At 37.4% G+C, this 16,688-nt stretch overlaps 1 protein-coding gene across 1 annotated transcript in view; it reads right to left on the bottom strand.

Annotated features, from left to right (window-relative positions):
- Window positions 1-528: 528 nt before the first annotated feature.
- The window catches only part of BNC2 (basonuclin 2), a 329,796-nt gene continuing 313,636 nt past the window's right edge, over window positions 529-16,688 (bottom strand). The window contains exons 6-7 of the mRNA XM_032675084.1: window positions 2,117-2,124; window positions 529-624 (exon numbers count right to left, since the gene is read on the bottom strand). Of these exons, the coding sequence (XP_032530975.1) occupies window positions 608-624; window positions 2,117-2,124 (25 nt within the window). The 3' untranslated portion in view covers window positions 529-607. The remainder of the gene's footprint in view (window positions 625-2,116; window positions 2,125-16,688) is intronic.

The raw sequence follows: 16,688 nt of genomic DNA on the forward strand, positions 1-16,688 counted from the left end.
TTGGGATTCTGACTGTGCCGGTTTCGGCTACGAACAGAGGAGAACATCATGTTGCACCCAGGGACTTTACATTTGTGCATTTCTCGCAAGTGCACTGTTTTATAGTGCACTCTGAGGGTTCCCTTGTTGCTGTACATTTTGTGGCAAATGTTACACATTATCCCACCGTTGCTCACCGAAACACTGTTGAACATGAGGGATCCTGGGACATCGGTGCCCATACCTACAGCTAAGGCAGGGGCATCTGCTTTGTGGGCAGATTCCCCGCTGTCACTTGCTCCATCGATGTCGTCCAGGAGAATACCCTCATCACTTCCTGCATCAGATTCTCTTGAGGAATGGATACTGCTGCTGGACTGGATGCTGGAGGTGGTGCTAAGGTCTAGGACCATATAGTCTTCCGCCATGCCCCTGCCATACCCATTCATATGGGAATCCTCAGTACCAGCAGGTGAGGAGGTGTCTTCCCTTATGTCAAGCCCCATCTGATGCTGAGCGCCATATATCTTCACCAAAAATTCGTCGCGGAGGTCCTTACTAAGAGAAGGCTGTGAAGTGTCCAAGCCCATGTCATCCAGTTCTTTGGTCAACAGTTTACGGTGCAGGTTTATGTTAGCACTGTGTCTGGGAAAGAAAGAGGGAAGGGAGAGAAGGAAAAATGTACAGTATTTTTGATTAAACATACAGTCATTAAACATCAAATACAAATTCTGATTTAGCAATAATTTATCATGAAAATATCCCCTAGTCATGTTTCTTGCAGATTTCAGCCTTGTTATAAGTGAACAAATTGCAACATAAAAACTAAACAAAACAAGCAATTTACTCTCCCCATATTGTTTTTCTTTTCAGCTGCTGCTCCTCAACATTAGTCCCCAGCAGCAGCTACAGCCCTTTTATTTGATATTTACAAAATAATAAACTGCACTAGTAGAAAATGCAAAATGCACTTCTTGGTTCCTGAATCCCTGCTGACCTTCCTAAAAGCCTTGCTTCAAGAGAAAAAAATATTAATATACAGAATAGCTGTGCGTGTTTCTATCTGTGTCTAAATCTGGATCTGTATCTTTATATATTTATATATACATACATATAAATATATCTTTATATATATATCAACTCACATAACTCTGGAAGTGAAATATAGGAAAATAATAAAATAAAAGGTAACTGACTGATACATAGTCAGCGGTCCTGATTCTGCTAATTTAATTATGCTATAAAGGGATTCAGAATTGCACCAATTCAAGATGGTGAACACTTGAAGGGTTTAAGAGAACAAGTCTCTGAAATCTACATGTAAGTTTCTGAAAATCTTAACCAAAGTCAGTGGTTCCATCCTTCTGGGTAGGCACTGACACTCTTCCCTGTACTTTGTCTGATGCAGTGTTGACTGACACAAGCAGTGTAATGTTCAGTAAAAAAACCAAACTACTAATGGCAGTGAGAATTTTGCCCCAAATCAATCAAAAAATTAAGCATGAGCTTTGGTTTAGGTATTTGCTGAAGTCACTGCAGATGTTCAAGAAACAAGAAACACTGGAAAACTGTTACTGATGGAAGCGGTCTTTGGATCAGATCCCAAAAGATGCAAATTAAAATATTCTCAAACATTTTATAGGAGCTAGGCCTTTGTTCTCAAGAAATAAAGCTCTACATTTGGAAGCATTGTAAGATTTTGGGTTAGTACCTTGTAAAATAGCCCATTATTTTAAATACTGCATTCTACTCTCCACTTTTGACATTGGCTTTATTCATTCATTGCAGTAGAACATCACTGATTTGCAGCAGTGAAAAACAGCATTTACTGAATTAACAGTGCAACCAACAAAAAAGACAGACTTCAAAGACCTCTGACCACAGAACATGCTTGTTTTGTTGAAGCGCTTAAGAATAAGAAATGTGTGTAAAGTTTTCAGTATTAGAAAACTTTAGGGTTCAGTTTTTGGAATGTGCAGCATTGCTGAGGAAATGACAATTTTTCGTGACAATTTTTTTTCTTTGGAGGGTGACTGGATTTTCAGACCAGCAAAAAAAAGAATTAGCGAAGTTCTACTGCATAACATTCTGTGCAAGCTGAGGACCCAAACCCGCAATTTACAACATGCAGACTCACCAGTTTGTCTGCCCATTATAAATTGCAGATGAGAGACCAAATGTAGGAGGGAAAAGAAAGGGGGGGTGGGGGTGGGATGGGGACAGGGCGAGGAGAGAGAGAAAGAGAGAATTTTAACATAGGAATAGTTTAATTTTCAAAAAAGCACTAGGTATAAAATTGGCATGGGAAGACATAACAATGATCAAATATTTTACAGACATTCAGATCCTATAGTAACAAAAAAAAAAAGGAGAAGAGGAACAATAGCTACTAGCAATATTTCCTTATTGGAAGCTTTTATTTTAAGAAACCCTTTGAAACATACCTCTCAACCAGGTAGTTAAGTCCCAAACATGGTACAGAAATACAATGCAGATAAATAAAGAAAATGCAAATGTAGGAAGATTAAATTGATGTGGAGTTAATTTCTGTAATTTTCTATTACTTACTTTGTGATTCATCTATCTGTTGCACATAACTTATGGGAATAAATAAAGAAAACAGCAATAGAAGTGATCTGTCCCACTCACCTGCAAATGCAGGTAACTGTTATCTGACTTAACACTGACATGCAGTTAATTGAATTGTGTCTGCTTGGGATGCAATTATTCCAGTAAGAGGGTGGTCTAGAATGGAAAATTTCTCTCCTAATGAGAGAGAGTTGAGAGGTATGGGCAAGGGTGGAAAAAAGTGGAGAGTATTTCTTGCTTTTCTCCCACATGGGAAATACTCTTTTCACACAAGCAAGTATAGCACTATTGCTTTTTTGAGGTGTAGAAGTGTAATTATGCATATCCCCACACTGCACTTAGGAAGGCTGAGCTTACCTTGTGATAAGATCAGCTTTCTAATCTTTTGCTAAATTGAGATCACAAAAGAGAGAGAGAGAGAGAAGAGAGGAGAAAAGAGAAAGAAAGGGGGAGGGGGAGGAGAGAGAGAGAGAGAACAAATTCACATTCCAATCCAGACAAATCTGGTTAAAAAAAATAATCTGAAACCAATAAAACAGACTTTAAAAAAAGTCTTGACTGTGAAACTATTTGTTATCAGCTGTAGTATCACTTATACTGTTGTCCTGATGGATACTGACTCAATCACACTAGATGGAAAACATAAAGCAAATTAATCAAAGCATATTCAGAGCATCCCCATTATCATCCACAAATGAGTTCTTAACAGATGCATGCAGTGTGCACATACATGAATGATAAACAGTAGTCCTGATGGTCCCTTGCCTTCCTAGTGTCAGATGGTGTGTAGCTCCACATGAAGTTGCTAACTACAGTACAAGAAATGTTTACTGTGAAGGCCTGTCCACACTGACCAGTGTTATTAAATGGCCATAAAAGCACATTTGTGCTTATCATCTTAAGGATAACTGTGAACTATTCATAACATATTCATGTGTTTACTAATGATTTCTCCCCCTCTCTCCTCACTCCTGTGGTACGGGAATTTGTTGCAGCCATAGAAGCTAGTCAAGCTACCTGTAACTGTGCTGACATGCATTCATGCTTACTATTTGCTTGGTTTGCTGCTGAGAAAAACAGCAGTCAGGCATGCAGTGAAAATAACTTCAGCATTCACTGAACAGAGAGATAAGAACAAATTGCCACATTAAAGAGGGGCCACTGAGCCCCAGATAGACAGAGGCCATTCTAAGGAAGACCAGTATAAGGATGCAATCCCTGCTGATGCTCTGATAAGAAGAGACGCCTCCCTTATTCAATTCTCACTTACAGCAGTAACAATCAGTAATCTAGTTAAAGTATGTACCAGCCCATAATATCTGTCAGGCAAACGATGTGCAGAAATGTGTGGACCAGTTCTGGCACTCTGCTCAGTAGTGTCCCTTTTCCGCTGTCAGCACTACTGTTGGATTCTCCTAATATAATTACATTGACTTTTATTCAATTAAGTGCCATTCCCAGCCTTAAAAAGAAGGTACTTTATCAATTGATTCAGGTGTAATGTAATAATAAAGATGAACTCATGGCAGTGCATTAGCTCTGCTCTTCATAACTTCTGAACATAGGTTCATTCATAGCAGTCGATTTCCATTATGCAACCACAGTTCAAAAGAATTGATTCTTTTACTTTCATTTCTTAATCTATTTCACTTGTGTTTAATAATGTTCCTAAATATCATATGTGAAAACATTCTGGTAGGGATGGGAGGAACAAATTGTAAAAAAAATTCATGTATTTGGATACTGCAGTTTTGAAATCTTATAAAAAACCTGAAATCCCAGACCGCTTTCTCCATACCAAAGTGAGATACTCCATCCTAATCCAACTCTTTGTCCCCCGCTTTGTCACTCCCAAAGCCTAGAAGTCCCCTACCAGCCCCCAGCCACTGCTAACCACTCTGTCATCTTGTTCATCTGCTCCTCCCCACAGCACCTGCAGTTTTTTTGCTTCAGCTGTTTTGTTCCCTGATGTGATTTACAATGCTGCTTACCCCTTCCTCCTCCAGATACTGCTCCCAGGCATGTGTAAACAATGGGCCCTGAGTAAGCTGAGGCACAGCTTGGGCAGAGTAATTTATGCCAGAGCATGAAAACTGCCATCAAATAGGCAGAAAATACTGAAACAAAATATGCCAAAAACAGCTGAGCTTCAATGTGCCATGGCTTTATTATTCCGCATGCCTGAGCTAGGCAATTTAAGGACATATCTGGTGTCCTTTGCACTTCACTTGTTGCTGTATCTGCAGGGAAAAGAACTTAAAGAACATAAATGATTGGTGGACGTATATATATGTGTGTGACAAAATTAAATCTTTGACCTAATTAAATCCTTTGAATGACTCTGGACATCTTAGACTGCTTATTTGTATATCAACAAACAAAATAGCATTTGATCCTGGCAGTGGAAATGTTGCTTAAAGACAACCGGTGATTGAAGTCTTCCAGACAGGAATATGAGATCAAATGAGTTAAGCTAAAGGCATATCTCAGTCAACTCCAGTTACCATACCTACGCCATCCCATGCAACAAGGGATGGTGAAGAGGGTGACTTCTAAGAACACTAGGTGTGCCATAGAATGTCCAAACATCTGTTTAGCACTGTACTAGATGCCATGCATCCTTAAAAATAAGTATTTTTCCAAGAAGTTTTCAAATATAGTTTATTATGGAAAGGATGTTTTAGCAAATTCTGTTTATTTTAGGACCCAGAATCCCTGACTTTTTCACATAATTGTCTTTCTTCTTTGAAGTTACTATTCATGAACTAGATATATAGTGGGTAAAAGTGTGTGCAAAGTCCTCACTAGAGTGAATTCGGCCTTAAGAATGGATCACTGCTGCTGTAAGCATGATGATGATAATGATGATACATGTGAAATCTGTGTTTGTGGTGAAGTGTCAATGGTATCCCACCTTCCAGTTCACCACTGCTCTTTCAGATACAAGTTTTGGTAGGATGCTGCAGCAGTTACAGCAGCTCTTTGACTGTGGGCATGATCCCAATCATGGTAGTATTTTCCTTCCCTTGTGAAGTTTACGGAAGTATTCTACCATAATTAGAATTCATTGCGGGTTCCACCCTACCTACTATTAGCAAGATTCTCAGTGAGAGATGCACTACTCATCAACAGAAGGAAGGGGATTATAAGCCTAGGAAATATGGTCAATTAAATGTACATTCTATTTACACAGATCATAAATCTGGACGGGGTTCTCTTCAGCAGTTTCTTTCTGCCTGTCAATGAATCTGATTTTGTTAATCTTTCCATTTGTTGGAAAGAAAAAATGTAATTGCCACTTTAGTTTAGTTTATTCTTATCTAGTCAGGTTTTTTATTTCTTTTTGAAATGAGTGAAAAGGAATTTATCAGAGTAGAATTTGTCCTGGCATAGAAATTGATATAAATTCTATGCATGACTTAAGTCCAGCTTTGGATGCACCATGGCTGCAGTCCTATCTGCACTGGACAAAACTCATCTCTGATGCACACAACAGAGTTAGAGAATTTGGATTATAAAGAGCACTGTTTATTTAAAGTCAAGTATGACAGAGGGCACAAAACCAACTACATGAAAAATTGGGTTCAATATGTTGTTCGCAGTTCAGGACAGGACAGGTTGTTGAAAAAGAAATACAAGAATCATTTTCTTAATTATTTTAGCAAGAGAAAAGTATGATTATTCTTAAATATTAGGGGATGGGAAAGATAAAGAGACTGACAATGAAACAGAATCATAATTGTTAAGGCAGTCAGTTAGGGACCAAGGAAACCCGCTTTCCAATTCTTGATGCAGTCAGACAGAAGGGCCAAGCCAACTGATGTCCCACTCAATTGTCTTAGCTATTGGCCCCTTGCTTCTCCTTGGTTGACTGTAAGTGACAAAGTTCTCTGAATAAAATCTCAGTCAAACATCAAAGCACACTGTGTTGTTCATTAAAATTCTAAAATGATCTGTTTCAAAATTTCCATTTGTATTCCATCACAAGCTTTCTTCCTGTGTTTCCAAGAAAGCCACTATCCCAATTTCTGACACTTCAAATGTTCAGAAAATGTCTTTTCTGGCAAACTTATGATTTGCTAAAGTAATACCACCCAGCCCTACCATTCTAACTCCCACTGCAGAGAAATCATAAACAGGACACCACAGCAGGGGGCCATCAGTCTTTGTTCAGATTTGCTTTAAGACCGATAAGTGATCCCAATATTAAGTAACACAATAAAATTATATTTGGAGACTTAATGCATTAAAAGTAAACATAAAATTATTTTCTGTTAAATTATGTTTTTTCCAAGTAACAGTATAGTTTTTTAAAGAAGACAGAAGATACTATTGGGTTACAATCACCAGCAGTTTGAAAAGGGTTCTGTTAGAAAATCAAAGCCAGCACACATTTGTCTAGTGGTTTACATATAGATCAGCAAACCTTCTGTTAAAGCTGGATATGGAAGTAACTGCTCTGGTTGTACAGGCTCCACAAAGGCTATCCTCCTGCTATACTTAGTTTAAAACTGCGCTCTATCAATCTGGTTTAAAATATAAACAATGAAACTTTCATTATTCCTCTTACGAGACTTTTTCCACACATATTTTCAACTCAGTATTCAGCCTACATTTTTACCTGAAATGAAATGTTAAAGGAAAGTTCTCTTTCTTCCTCTTTACCTCAAAGGCTGTCAATTAAGCTTTATGGTTTTGTTTTAAAATTTCACATGATTTTAATTGTTAACACAATTTGATAATATGGCAAAGCGGTCTTACCTCAATTTCATGTCCCTTTCCTGCTTATTTAAGCCTGAAATCCATAGAAAGGCTCAGAATATGCAAACATAACAGAAAGTAAACGCAGAATTTTATGCTTTCTCAGAATCTCTAGACTGGAAATGCAGAATCTCTGCAGACTGGAAATGCTGAGTTTCATGCAGCTAAAACCAAAGAACCAGAAAGTAAGACTCTGCTAAATATAATTGCACATATTTATGAGAAAGATATGGCCTCAATTCTGATATTTCTTCAAGAAGGAAGTAGTAATCATTTCCTTAATTCACTTAAAAGAATCAACAATGAAACAATTCCTGGAACTTAATTATTAATAGAAACTGTTAAAAAATATTTCCTCAGTTACTGCTAATTTTGTCACTCTGTCAGTCTTTGATACAGGGTTTGTTTTGTTTTGTTTTTTTCAATTAAAAAGAAAAAAATCCATAGATCTAAGCAAAGATAATAATGGTTTGAAATCCTGATCTGACCTAAATTGTAAAATCACATTTATCTGAACAGGTCTAAGGTATTGGACTGTACATTAGTGCTTCCATGTATTTGATCATGTTTGATTTGGCTCTAAATGTAAGGGGGAAAGTAGGTATAAGGGCTAGACTGTAGAATGAGTCAAGGCAAAAATACTATACTACCCAATGAAAACGAAGCATTTCTACACGAACAGGATAATAGAATCAGTTCTTGAGGCTTTAAATTGCATAGAATCTGAAAATATTAACATTTCATAGAAAGAAAATCCGAAAAGTAAAATACAGTTCAGCACCTATTAAAAAAGTAAAAAACCTCACTACTTATTAAATACAGGAAATAAAGGACAAGCAAGTTCTTGCAAATTAATGTGGAGCCCAGTCATTTCAATCCCTTCCAATATGAAGCAAATCACTCACACTGGTCACGAAGACAGCTCCCTCTACACTCAAATTATTCACTTGAAGATAAGCTCCCATCAAACTCTTTAGGGGTTTAACTAATTTACTGCACAGATACGGCACGTCTGTTGTAATAACAGGTAGGATGTATTGGGGTCGACCATTTATCAGAATTAGACTTCTTTTTTCAATTCACAGTGAATTATGCTGCCTACACTGCTCCTCTTTCTCAGAGCTTCCCATCCCCTTACGGCCCCTAATGTGGCAGGCAAACAAAATTGACAGTCTCATCTTGTCAACAAGGGGTGATTCTCCTGAGAAGCCATTTAACTTTGCAGAGGAAGCAATGTATTAATGTGCCTGTCCCAGGAATGTTAATCATCTTCAAGCTCCCTCTAACTTTGACATGAACAAAATCACCAAATTTGTTTACTAAATGAATCGTAATATGCTAATAAGAGAGCATGACATATATGGCAAAGCCAAACAGATGGTTTGTTTACTCCACTTTGCAACTTTATAAATGTTGTAACTCTGAAGATGTTAGTGAGAATTATTGGTTTGCTGGCAGTGGCAAACGTCTTTTGCATACTTAATCCACAGTTAAGAGTCAGAAAACAATTTGTCATCACCGTGGAATGCATAAAAACTGTTAATGCAGAGATAGCATTTGGGAAGGCAGGATAGTTGACTGTGTGAGCAAATACTCAGGTTAAATGTGAAACTGATATCTGATGGCAATGTTTGCTACCAAATAATTTTTAACGTAAAATCTGTCAGGTTTGGGATTCTTGAAAGGCCCAATAATTCAGTACATACCTGTTGAGGTGTTGAGTGAGACAGTCCTTATTGTTTGAACAGAATTACACTTCCACAAAAGCTGTGTGTGCTCAGAAGCACCAAGGCAAGATCATGTCATATTCTTAATATATTACTATTGTTGTCCATTAACGATCAAAAGATATTACAAACAAAAAGCATAACCACTGGCATAGTTGCCAAAGTTCACTCAGAAATGATCAAAATTGTCTTGCAACACTTCAACCTCTCACTTCACTAGGTGCCTGGAAGCAAAACAGATTCATTACAGAATAGCCAGCACTCCTTGTCTAATATCCGGACTGGCTGAGAAAGTTTAGAACAAAAAGATTTGTCTGACAGAATATTTCCTAAGTGAACTTGGTGGCAATGTTACATGCATGAGAGGGTCATCATACATACGACGAAGTCCTCTGATGGAAATAGCAGGTGGTGCTCAGCACCACTGACGATCAGTCCAAAGCTGTTTCTACAGTCCACAAAAGCTCTCCAGAAAAGTTTAGCTGTGCAGATGATATACACAAGGTCATGCACTGCAGTCATGTACTAGGTCATCATCTCCACTCTGCTGAAGTATTTTGCTGATCCTTCACACAAGGTGTATTTTCCCTTAAGAATACTGAGCCAGCATCCAGGTAGAATCTGTTGCCAAACTGCATGCATTAACATTTCTTTTCCAACCTAAATCAACTAAATATTACATATTTCAAGTTTTTTAATCAGAAGCTTTCATTCTTTATTTTGCAATTCCAACAGCCATGCAAAAAATTTGATAATTTTGCACGTTTTTACACAAACAGTTCCTTCAGTTCAGCAACCCATTCATGAATTTTACTGAGCTTCAAGTTTTAGTAAATGCAGAAATAAAGAGAAAACTCAGTCAGAACTGCTGTCTTTCACCAACTGTGCTTTCAAACCAATTCTTTTCCCTCAGATATTGATGCACAGCAACACATTATCTCATGATTTGTATAGTAGGTTCATACATTCTTTACTGATTGCACCTGAAGTTCAAATTCACAATAAACCCTCAGTTCTAGGGATAGTTTTGTACATTTTCAGGTTCCACAGCAAATCTGTAAACCATTTAATTTGGTCACAATGCAATAGCAATTCTCATTCCCAATGTTAGTTTGTCTAGAAATGCTGATTTATTTATACAATACCAGAGGAACTATAAAATCAAATATGATGTGGCACTTCAACAGCGTTCCTCTATTAGTAATTTTACACTACTAAATAAGTATCTCTATCAGGTCAACTGATAGCTGATTATCCTATAATCTCCTTTCATCGATGTCCTGACTCCTTAGTAATTTCAATCCTCCGAGATTCTTCCATATATACTATTGTCAGCAGTTATTAAATTCTCAACTTTTTACTCATCCACAAGAGACTGTGCAAAGATATCTAAGTTCAGCTCGCTGTCCAAGGATTATTTTGGAAGAAACATTAGCAGCCGTCCCAGCCTGGCGCTTATATCTCATTTGAAACATCTACTCATTCCTGACCAACAAAGAAAATCTCAATAAAGGTACTTTTACTGGTTTAACAGCAGCGAGCTCCTGGGATTGTCAAAGTGCTCAGTCTTTTCCGAGGAGAGAAGGAATCAGCAGCTGAAATATAATTAACCTTCCATTCTCAATGCAAACTGCCACGCAGAGGAGCTCTGCAGTCTATTAGTGAAGTTATAACGGCCAACAGGCAGAGGCAAAATTGGTCAAAAAGTTGGCTGCTGCTGTCATATTTTTAGAATTATGATTAATGACACTAATAATGTGGATGATTACTGATATGTGTATCTCCTGCAGTTTATCATATTGCACTGGCTGCCTACGTCCACAATAAACATGATGCTATCATTTACCTCGTTATTGAAGGCAATCCTTCTCTTGAAGGAGCACATTCTAATTACTTTGTAATGTTTTATGTCTTAAACATTTTGCAGCTCTGGACCTTGCCAACTGTTTCATGTCTACCATTGATTAATTACAGAATGTTTAATCAAAATTTAGAACCTAATGCAGTCATTTATGAATGTGCTGCAGTGCCAAGGTAGTTAGGCTGCTGTCCCAAGCTTGGAGAGTGCTGTGTTCAAAATTAAATCCCAGAAATGTGGAGGATGCCAAAGATTTTACCTCGAGTGATGTGAGTAAAAATCTTACTTCAGTTGATGAATGAGAGGCACCCACCCAAAATGAGAGATCTTTCCTATGCATGTATGTGCTTGCATGTTCCATCACATTTTTCTTCTTCTTTAAATGTCTTCGATTTTCTCTTTCTGCCATTGTTGCAGCTCCTTTACAAACCTTCCCCCTGCTAAAGCTCTTGCAAACACCAGTCAAGAAAGTGTAGTTTTGAAGTGGTTAAATGAGTGAAAAATAATTTGCAGGGACAAATACATAAGTTTTTTTTAATGTGGATTTTTATGGTACTGTCATACAACCATTCACCGTTGAAGTTAAGTGTTTTTTTAATACCATTACTGAACTGCTGAAATGGATGCTAATATAGCTTGGAGTGCTAATGTCAAATCCTGGTAATAAAAAAGACAGACTGCTGAATGAAATAATTTCAAGTAAAAAATAGAACAAAAGTGCTCTCACTCTCGCTCTACACTTTTATTGAATTGGGACTGACTGAGCCAATTGCTTTAGAAGTCTGTAAAACACAATTACTAGTGAGCTGACTGACCCAGCAGTGCCCCTTCTGTGACAGAATAGACTAAAAAGGCTGCAGAATTAGTGCTGCTCCCCTATCTGGCTATCAGACCTCAGAGACATTCAGTACAGGATCTGTTATCCTTCCTGCCAGGGCCTTTCCTCATGAAACCTTGGTTCTCAGTCTTGCATAATATATCATCTGTGTGCATCTTCTTCTTGAAACAAGGGCTCATTTACCTTTTCTGAGAGGGAATCCAAATTCTGTTTCTATCCATTGCATTTTTAGATCCTTATCTAACAACACAGCTATATGTATGTCTTTCAGTATATGTGTCCACAGACACACACAAAAATAGGTGTTTAGGCTATTTTTATTTCCACATTTTGTGTGTAAAACAGAAAAGGACAATGTAAGATTTATAGGCAGCAAAATTAACTATGTCACGTTTGTATTTTCCTTTGTAAGTGGCTAAACTGTAAATGCTTTTTTATTCTGGCGTAACAAAGAAAAGGAGAGGGAGAGAGAAGAAGAGGGATAGAAAGGAAGAAAAATATATTGAACTTTTCCCTGGTTAATAAAATAAGCAATAAAGTTTGGAAAGCACTAGAATCAAAATCAGCAACATTGGAAATAACAACTTTTAAAACTTATAGTTTACATCTTATGTTTCATATTCATATGTTTGACACAGGGTTTTTTCCCTCTTTTTATTCAAAAAGCTTAGGGCTTTTTTCCCTCTTTTTATTCAAAAAAAAAAAAAGAAAAGGCAAAAACAGTGACAGGAAAAGATGCTTTCTTATTACAGTCCTATTATTTCTTTCTCTCTCCCTGCTCTTTCCCCATACAAAATGAACCACTTTATATTTATACACAATGCTAACAAAGTCCTGCACTTCTTTCTCTTTTATGAGAGTGTACATTGCTGGCAAACCTAAAACTTCTTCATTTCTCCTCCAGGTCCATTTATATAAAGCTTGAAAGTGCCTTATGGCAAAAATGTTAAATTATTTCTTAGACAGATCTTTTAAAGCAATGCTTTTTAGGGCAAGCTTAAATGTGAAATAAGCTCTTGATTAAAAAAATAATAATAAAAAAAGTTTCCTTAGCACAAGGCAAACTGTTCACTTAAAAGACGTTGCTGGAAAGTAGGAAGGCCTACAAAAAACCTTAGATTTTCTTTACAACTGGAGGGCTTAAAACTCCTGTCAGAAAATATCCAGTGTTTGCCATTAAAAGGTCAACTTGTGATGAGCCGTAAGTGGTATCTCACCTGAGATATTCCTGTGTTACCTCAAGTCCCAACAGACCACCTGACACAGCTCTAGAGGTATCATTAGGGAATGTTTTATGTGTAAGTGCTGGATGTGAATGAATGGTTCCTACTGTAGTACCTACAGCATAACACCATGAATACTGGTACATGATGTGTGGCACTGCTTTCCTGAAGATACAAAGGAAAACAAACTATGAGTACTGCAGATCAGGATTAAAGAGTAGCAAAAAGCTGCGCACAGTGTCTTGCAGTGCACTTGCAGTGCCTATACAGTGGCCTCTTCCTTGACACTGTGGAGCACTTAACTCTCTTTCATAACTCAGCATGTCTTCCTTCAGGATCACCCTGAGGTAAGCAGTTAACAGTATGGTTATCTTTACCCTTAATTGTTCCTAACTGAACAGTATATTCCTGCAACTACAGGCTCTACTTCACAAGTTTGCTATTGCTCCCTGTCCTATTTGCTAACCCCTAGCAGCCTGTATAACCATAAAAAGATGTGTCAGATTTAGAGAGGTTGGGCTTTGGTGTTCTTTTCCCCAGAACCTATAAATTATCAACTATTTTTGAGTAACATATTTTACTAAGACATATTTCATTGGAAAATACTCCCATCTCCCCTGTCTCACTACCAAAAGTCTATCTTGTCAAAAAGCAATGGAACAGAAATCCAAATGAGCTTTGTTTTACTATACTCATCACCTGCTACATAATTCTATTTCAAAAAGTATTTTGAAATGTCTGCTTCTGTCTAGATATACTGGTAGGACTATCATAGTGTCATCCAAAAAAAGTGTTGTAGCTATCTGAAGTTACCGACCGATAAATTTTCCCCCTTTTGGGTTATTTTTTCTAGGTCATTCCTAGGACTTGCCTCGCCAGTTTTCATACTTTCAGGTAAACTTCATGTTAATTTGTATACATCCCAGCACAATCACTAAGTTTATGTTCCAGTGAATGAAATGGCTCAAATATAGGGGAAAAAGCATCATCATCATCATTAAGGGGAGAAGAAAATGGCCTCAGCTATCAGTAATCTTTGGTTAGGCTGTAAAATCTGATGTAAAGTTTGCTTCTTCAGTTGAAAGTTTCTCTTTTCAGACATGCACAGCTGACAAATGAATGTATCATGAATGTATGTATGGGGGCATTTGCCTGCCTACTGACTGTCTCTTTTTTTCATTGAGGGCTGTAAATCCGAAGGGCAGTAAATACACAGCTATTCCTGCCAAAAATGTGTCTCCCTCACCCTTCATCATTTCTCCCCAGACTCCTGCAACTAAGAAGACTACAACTCTCATGTTGAGGTGTCTTGTTCTATTCACTTTTGGAAGTAGTGCCCTGGTGTTATCTTCTATCTGTAAAGTACAGCTTCCTTCACATTCAGCAGAAATCTTAGAGGCTTCCACTGTTAAGTTGAAAAGAACAGTCAGAGCCTTTGTTTGTAGGAAGTAATGGGGGCAGATATTTTGTTTACCCTGCTTCCAAAAGACTCTAGGGAAGATGGGATGTCTCTGTATATGGGGAACAGCTTTACATTTACTCAGATAAGTGGAAACCACTCAATTTTCTCCCAATCTCTGGAGAAGAGTTTTGGTTCTTCCAGTTATCTCCTAGGAACCTAGGGGCAACCAGGATATTATGATAAGCATTCATGTTCACAGTCCAATCTTCACAAAGAACCTTTTTCACCAAACATAGAATACAAAAAACTTACACAGAAAAATTGGACAAAACCCATTAAACATTTACATTATTTGTCACAACAGATATCAGGGGAAACTATCGCTCAGTGCATGTTTTGCTTTTAGCTAGGATTTTCAATGTTTTACTTATGCTTCCCACCTATCTTAACCCTGGTGTAGCAGTTTGTTTAAATAAGCTTTTCAGGCCACTGACTTATTTGCAAGTTCACATAAAAATGAGACTTCTTGAACTGTACAAGAAACTGTACTCTCCCTTTCAAAGAAATACCCGTTTGTGTACCAAACCAGAACAAGATAATGAAGACAGCAGGTTGTTTTAAAAAACAACTGCCACCTCCAATTCAAACCCAAAACAAACGATATGTAGACAGAAAAAAACTTCCTTCACACCAGAGCTGATTCTTCAATATTTACTCACATAAGTAACCACTTGCTTCAATTTATTTATTTTCTTTTAAATATTTTTTTGAATCTTATGATGAAACTGGTTCTATGTATTTTAATTTTTAATTCTGCTTCTGTTGTTCATATTGGTGAGTATGCAATATGACAAGCAGTCTCTGTTCAGTATGACTATTCATGGAAGAAGTCAGATTGGTAGATTTGTGTTAGAGGTGGCACAAAATGTTTTGATGCAGATTCTCTTGGGTAAGGAAGAGTTATGGGAACATCAGCAATGACACATATCTTAGTGACTCTGCAAGAGAAAACCTAATGGTTCATTCAAATGTATTGGATATGGAGCTAGTCTCTTAATGAACTTCATCACATCCAAAAACAGTAGTACAGGTGTAAATGTGTTTATATTTAAAAAAATTATCAGTATAATTTTTGTCTCTTGAAAAATGGTTCATAGAACATCTAATGTCTTAAAAATTGATTTCCCTGTTGTTGTTGGAGGAAAGTCAAGTTGTATATGACAGTTAATTATATTTGGGGAAATACTGTAATAATTATCATGGACTGGTGCAAAGTGTCTTATTTCCTGGAGCTGGAATTGAGTGCATTTATAGAAAATAATTCTCTAAATAGTTATCTGTAGAAGGTTCCAAGCATAGTAGGATGATGAAAAAATGGGTACTGTTGTGTCAAGGAGGTGATAACAGGAGGCAGGTAGCAGCTTTCTCACTTCTTCACCTCCATTGATAATGTATGCAGCGACTAATCATAGGTAACTGATGTTAATTTATTCAAGCACACCTGTACAGGGCTGGAAATCAGGTAATCAGGTAAAAAGTATGTCTCTGGTCTTTCAACACAGCTACCCAGAGGTCTATATTTGCACAAATTTAGTTCTGGAGACATCAGCAGGTTTCAATAAACCACCTACAGATGTCTTGCTCCATATAAATTAAGGAGTTTATGTTTTTAAATCTGGACTGATTTAACTTGCAATCAGTGGCATGATCACACCTGGCACCAATAGTTGCCTCATATTTATTTATAAATCACCCTGAGTAGATATTATTTTGTTTTTAAATTTCTTCATGGGGCTCAATTACCTTTCTCATCTTGTGGAACACACACACATGCACGCACGTATATGCATGCATGCTCACTTTGTCAGAAAATTTAAAAGACAAACCTGCACAATTAATACTCCTACTTAAGTAGCTGACAGCCAAAACGAAAGGTTCTTGCTTTGTTCCTTTGAACAGGTATACTGAGAGTTAATTTATTTTCCATACACTGAGAGAAAGCAAAACATGGTAACATACTGTTACTAATGCTGTACCCTAGCTTAAACCCCACAGATTCTAATAGTGTCAGTACTGAGGTGAAATGGGGATTTAGCATGCACTAAGGCCGACTGAAAAGATGGTTGTATTTCTCCTTAAAATCTTACAGCAGTTTCTCAACAAGACTTACTGAAAGCAAAAAGTCCACCTGCCTCCTGTTTCATCAGTGGTTGTGACCCCAAAATTCTTGGCTCTTCCAGGTGAGAGACCAAAATGAAGCCAACTGCTCTAAGTTGCACCTTCCAGACCTTCACCTCTGCATTGGTGCCCT

The sequence above is a fragment of the Chiroxiphia lanceolata genome, chromosome Z, assembly GCF_009829145.1.
Source record: "Chiroxiphia lanceolata isolate bChiLan1 chromosome Z, bChiLan1.pri, whole genome shotgun sequence".
Taxonomy (NCBI): domain Eukaryota; kingdom Metazoa; phylum Chordata; class Aves; order Passeriformes; family Pipridae; genus Chiroxiphia; species Chiroxiphia lanceolata.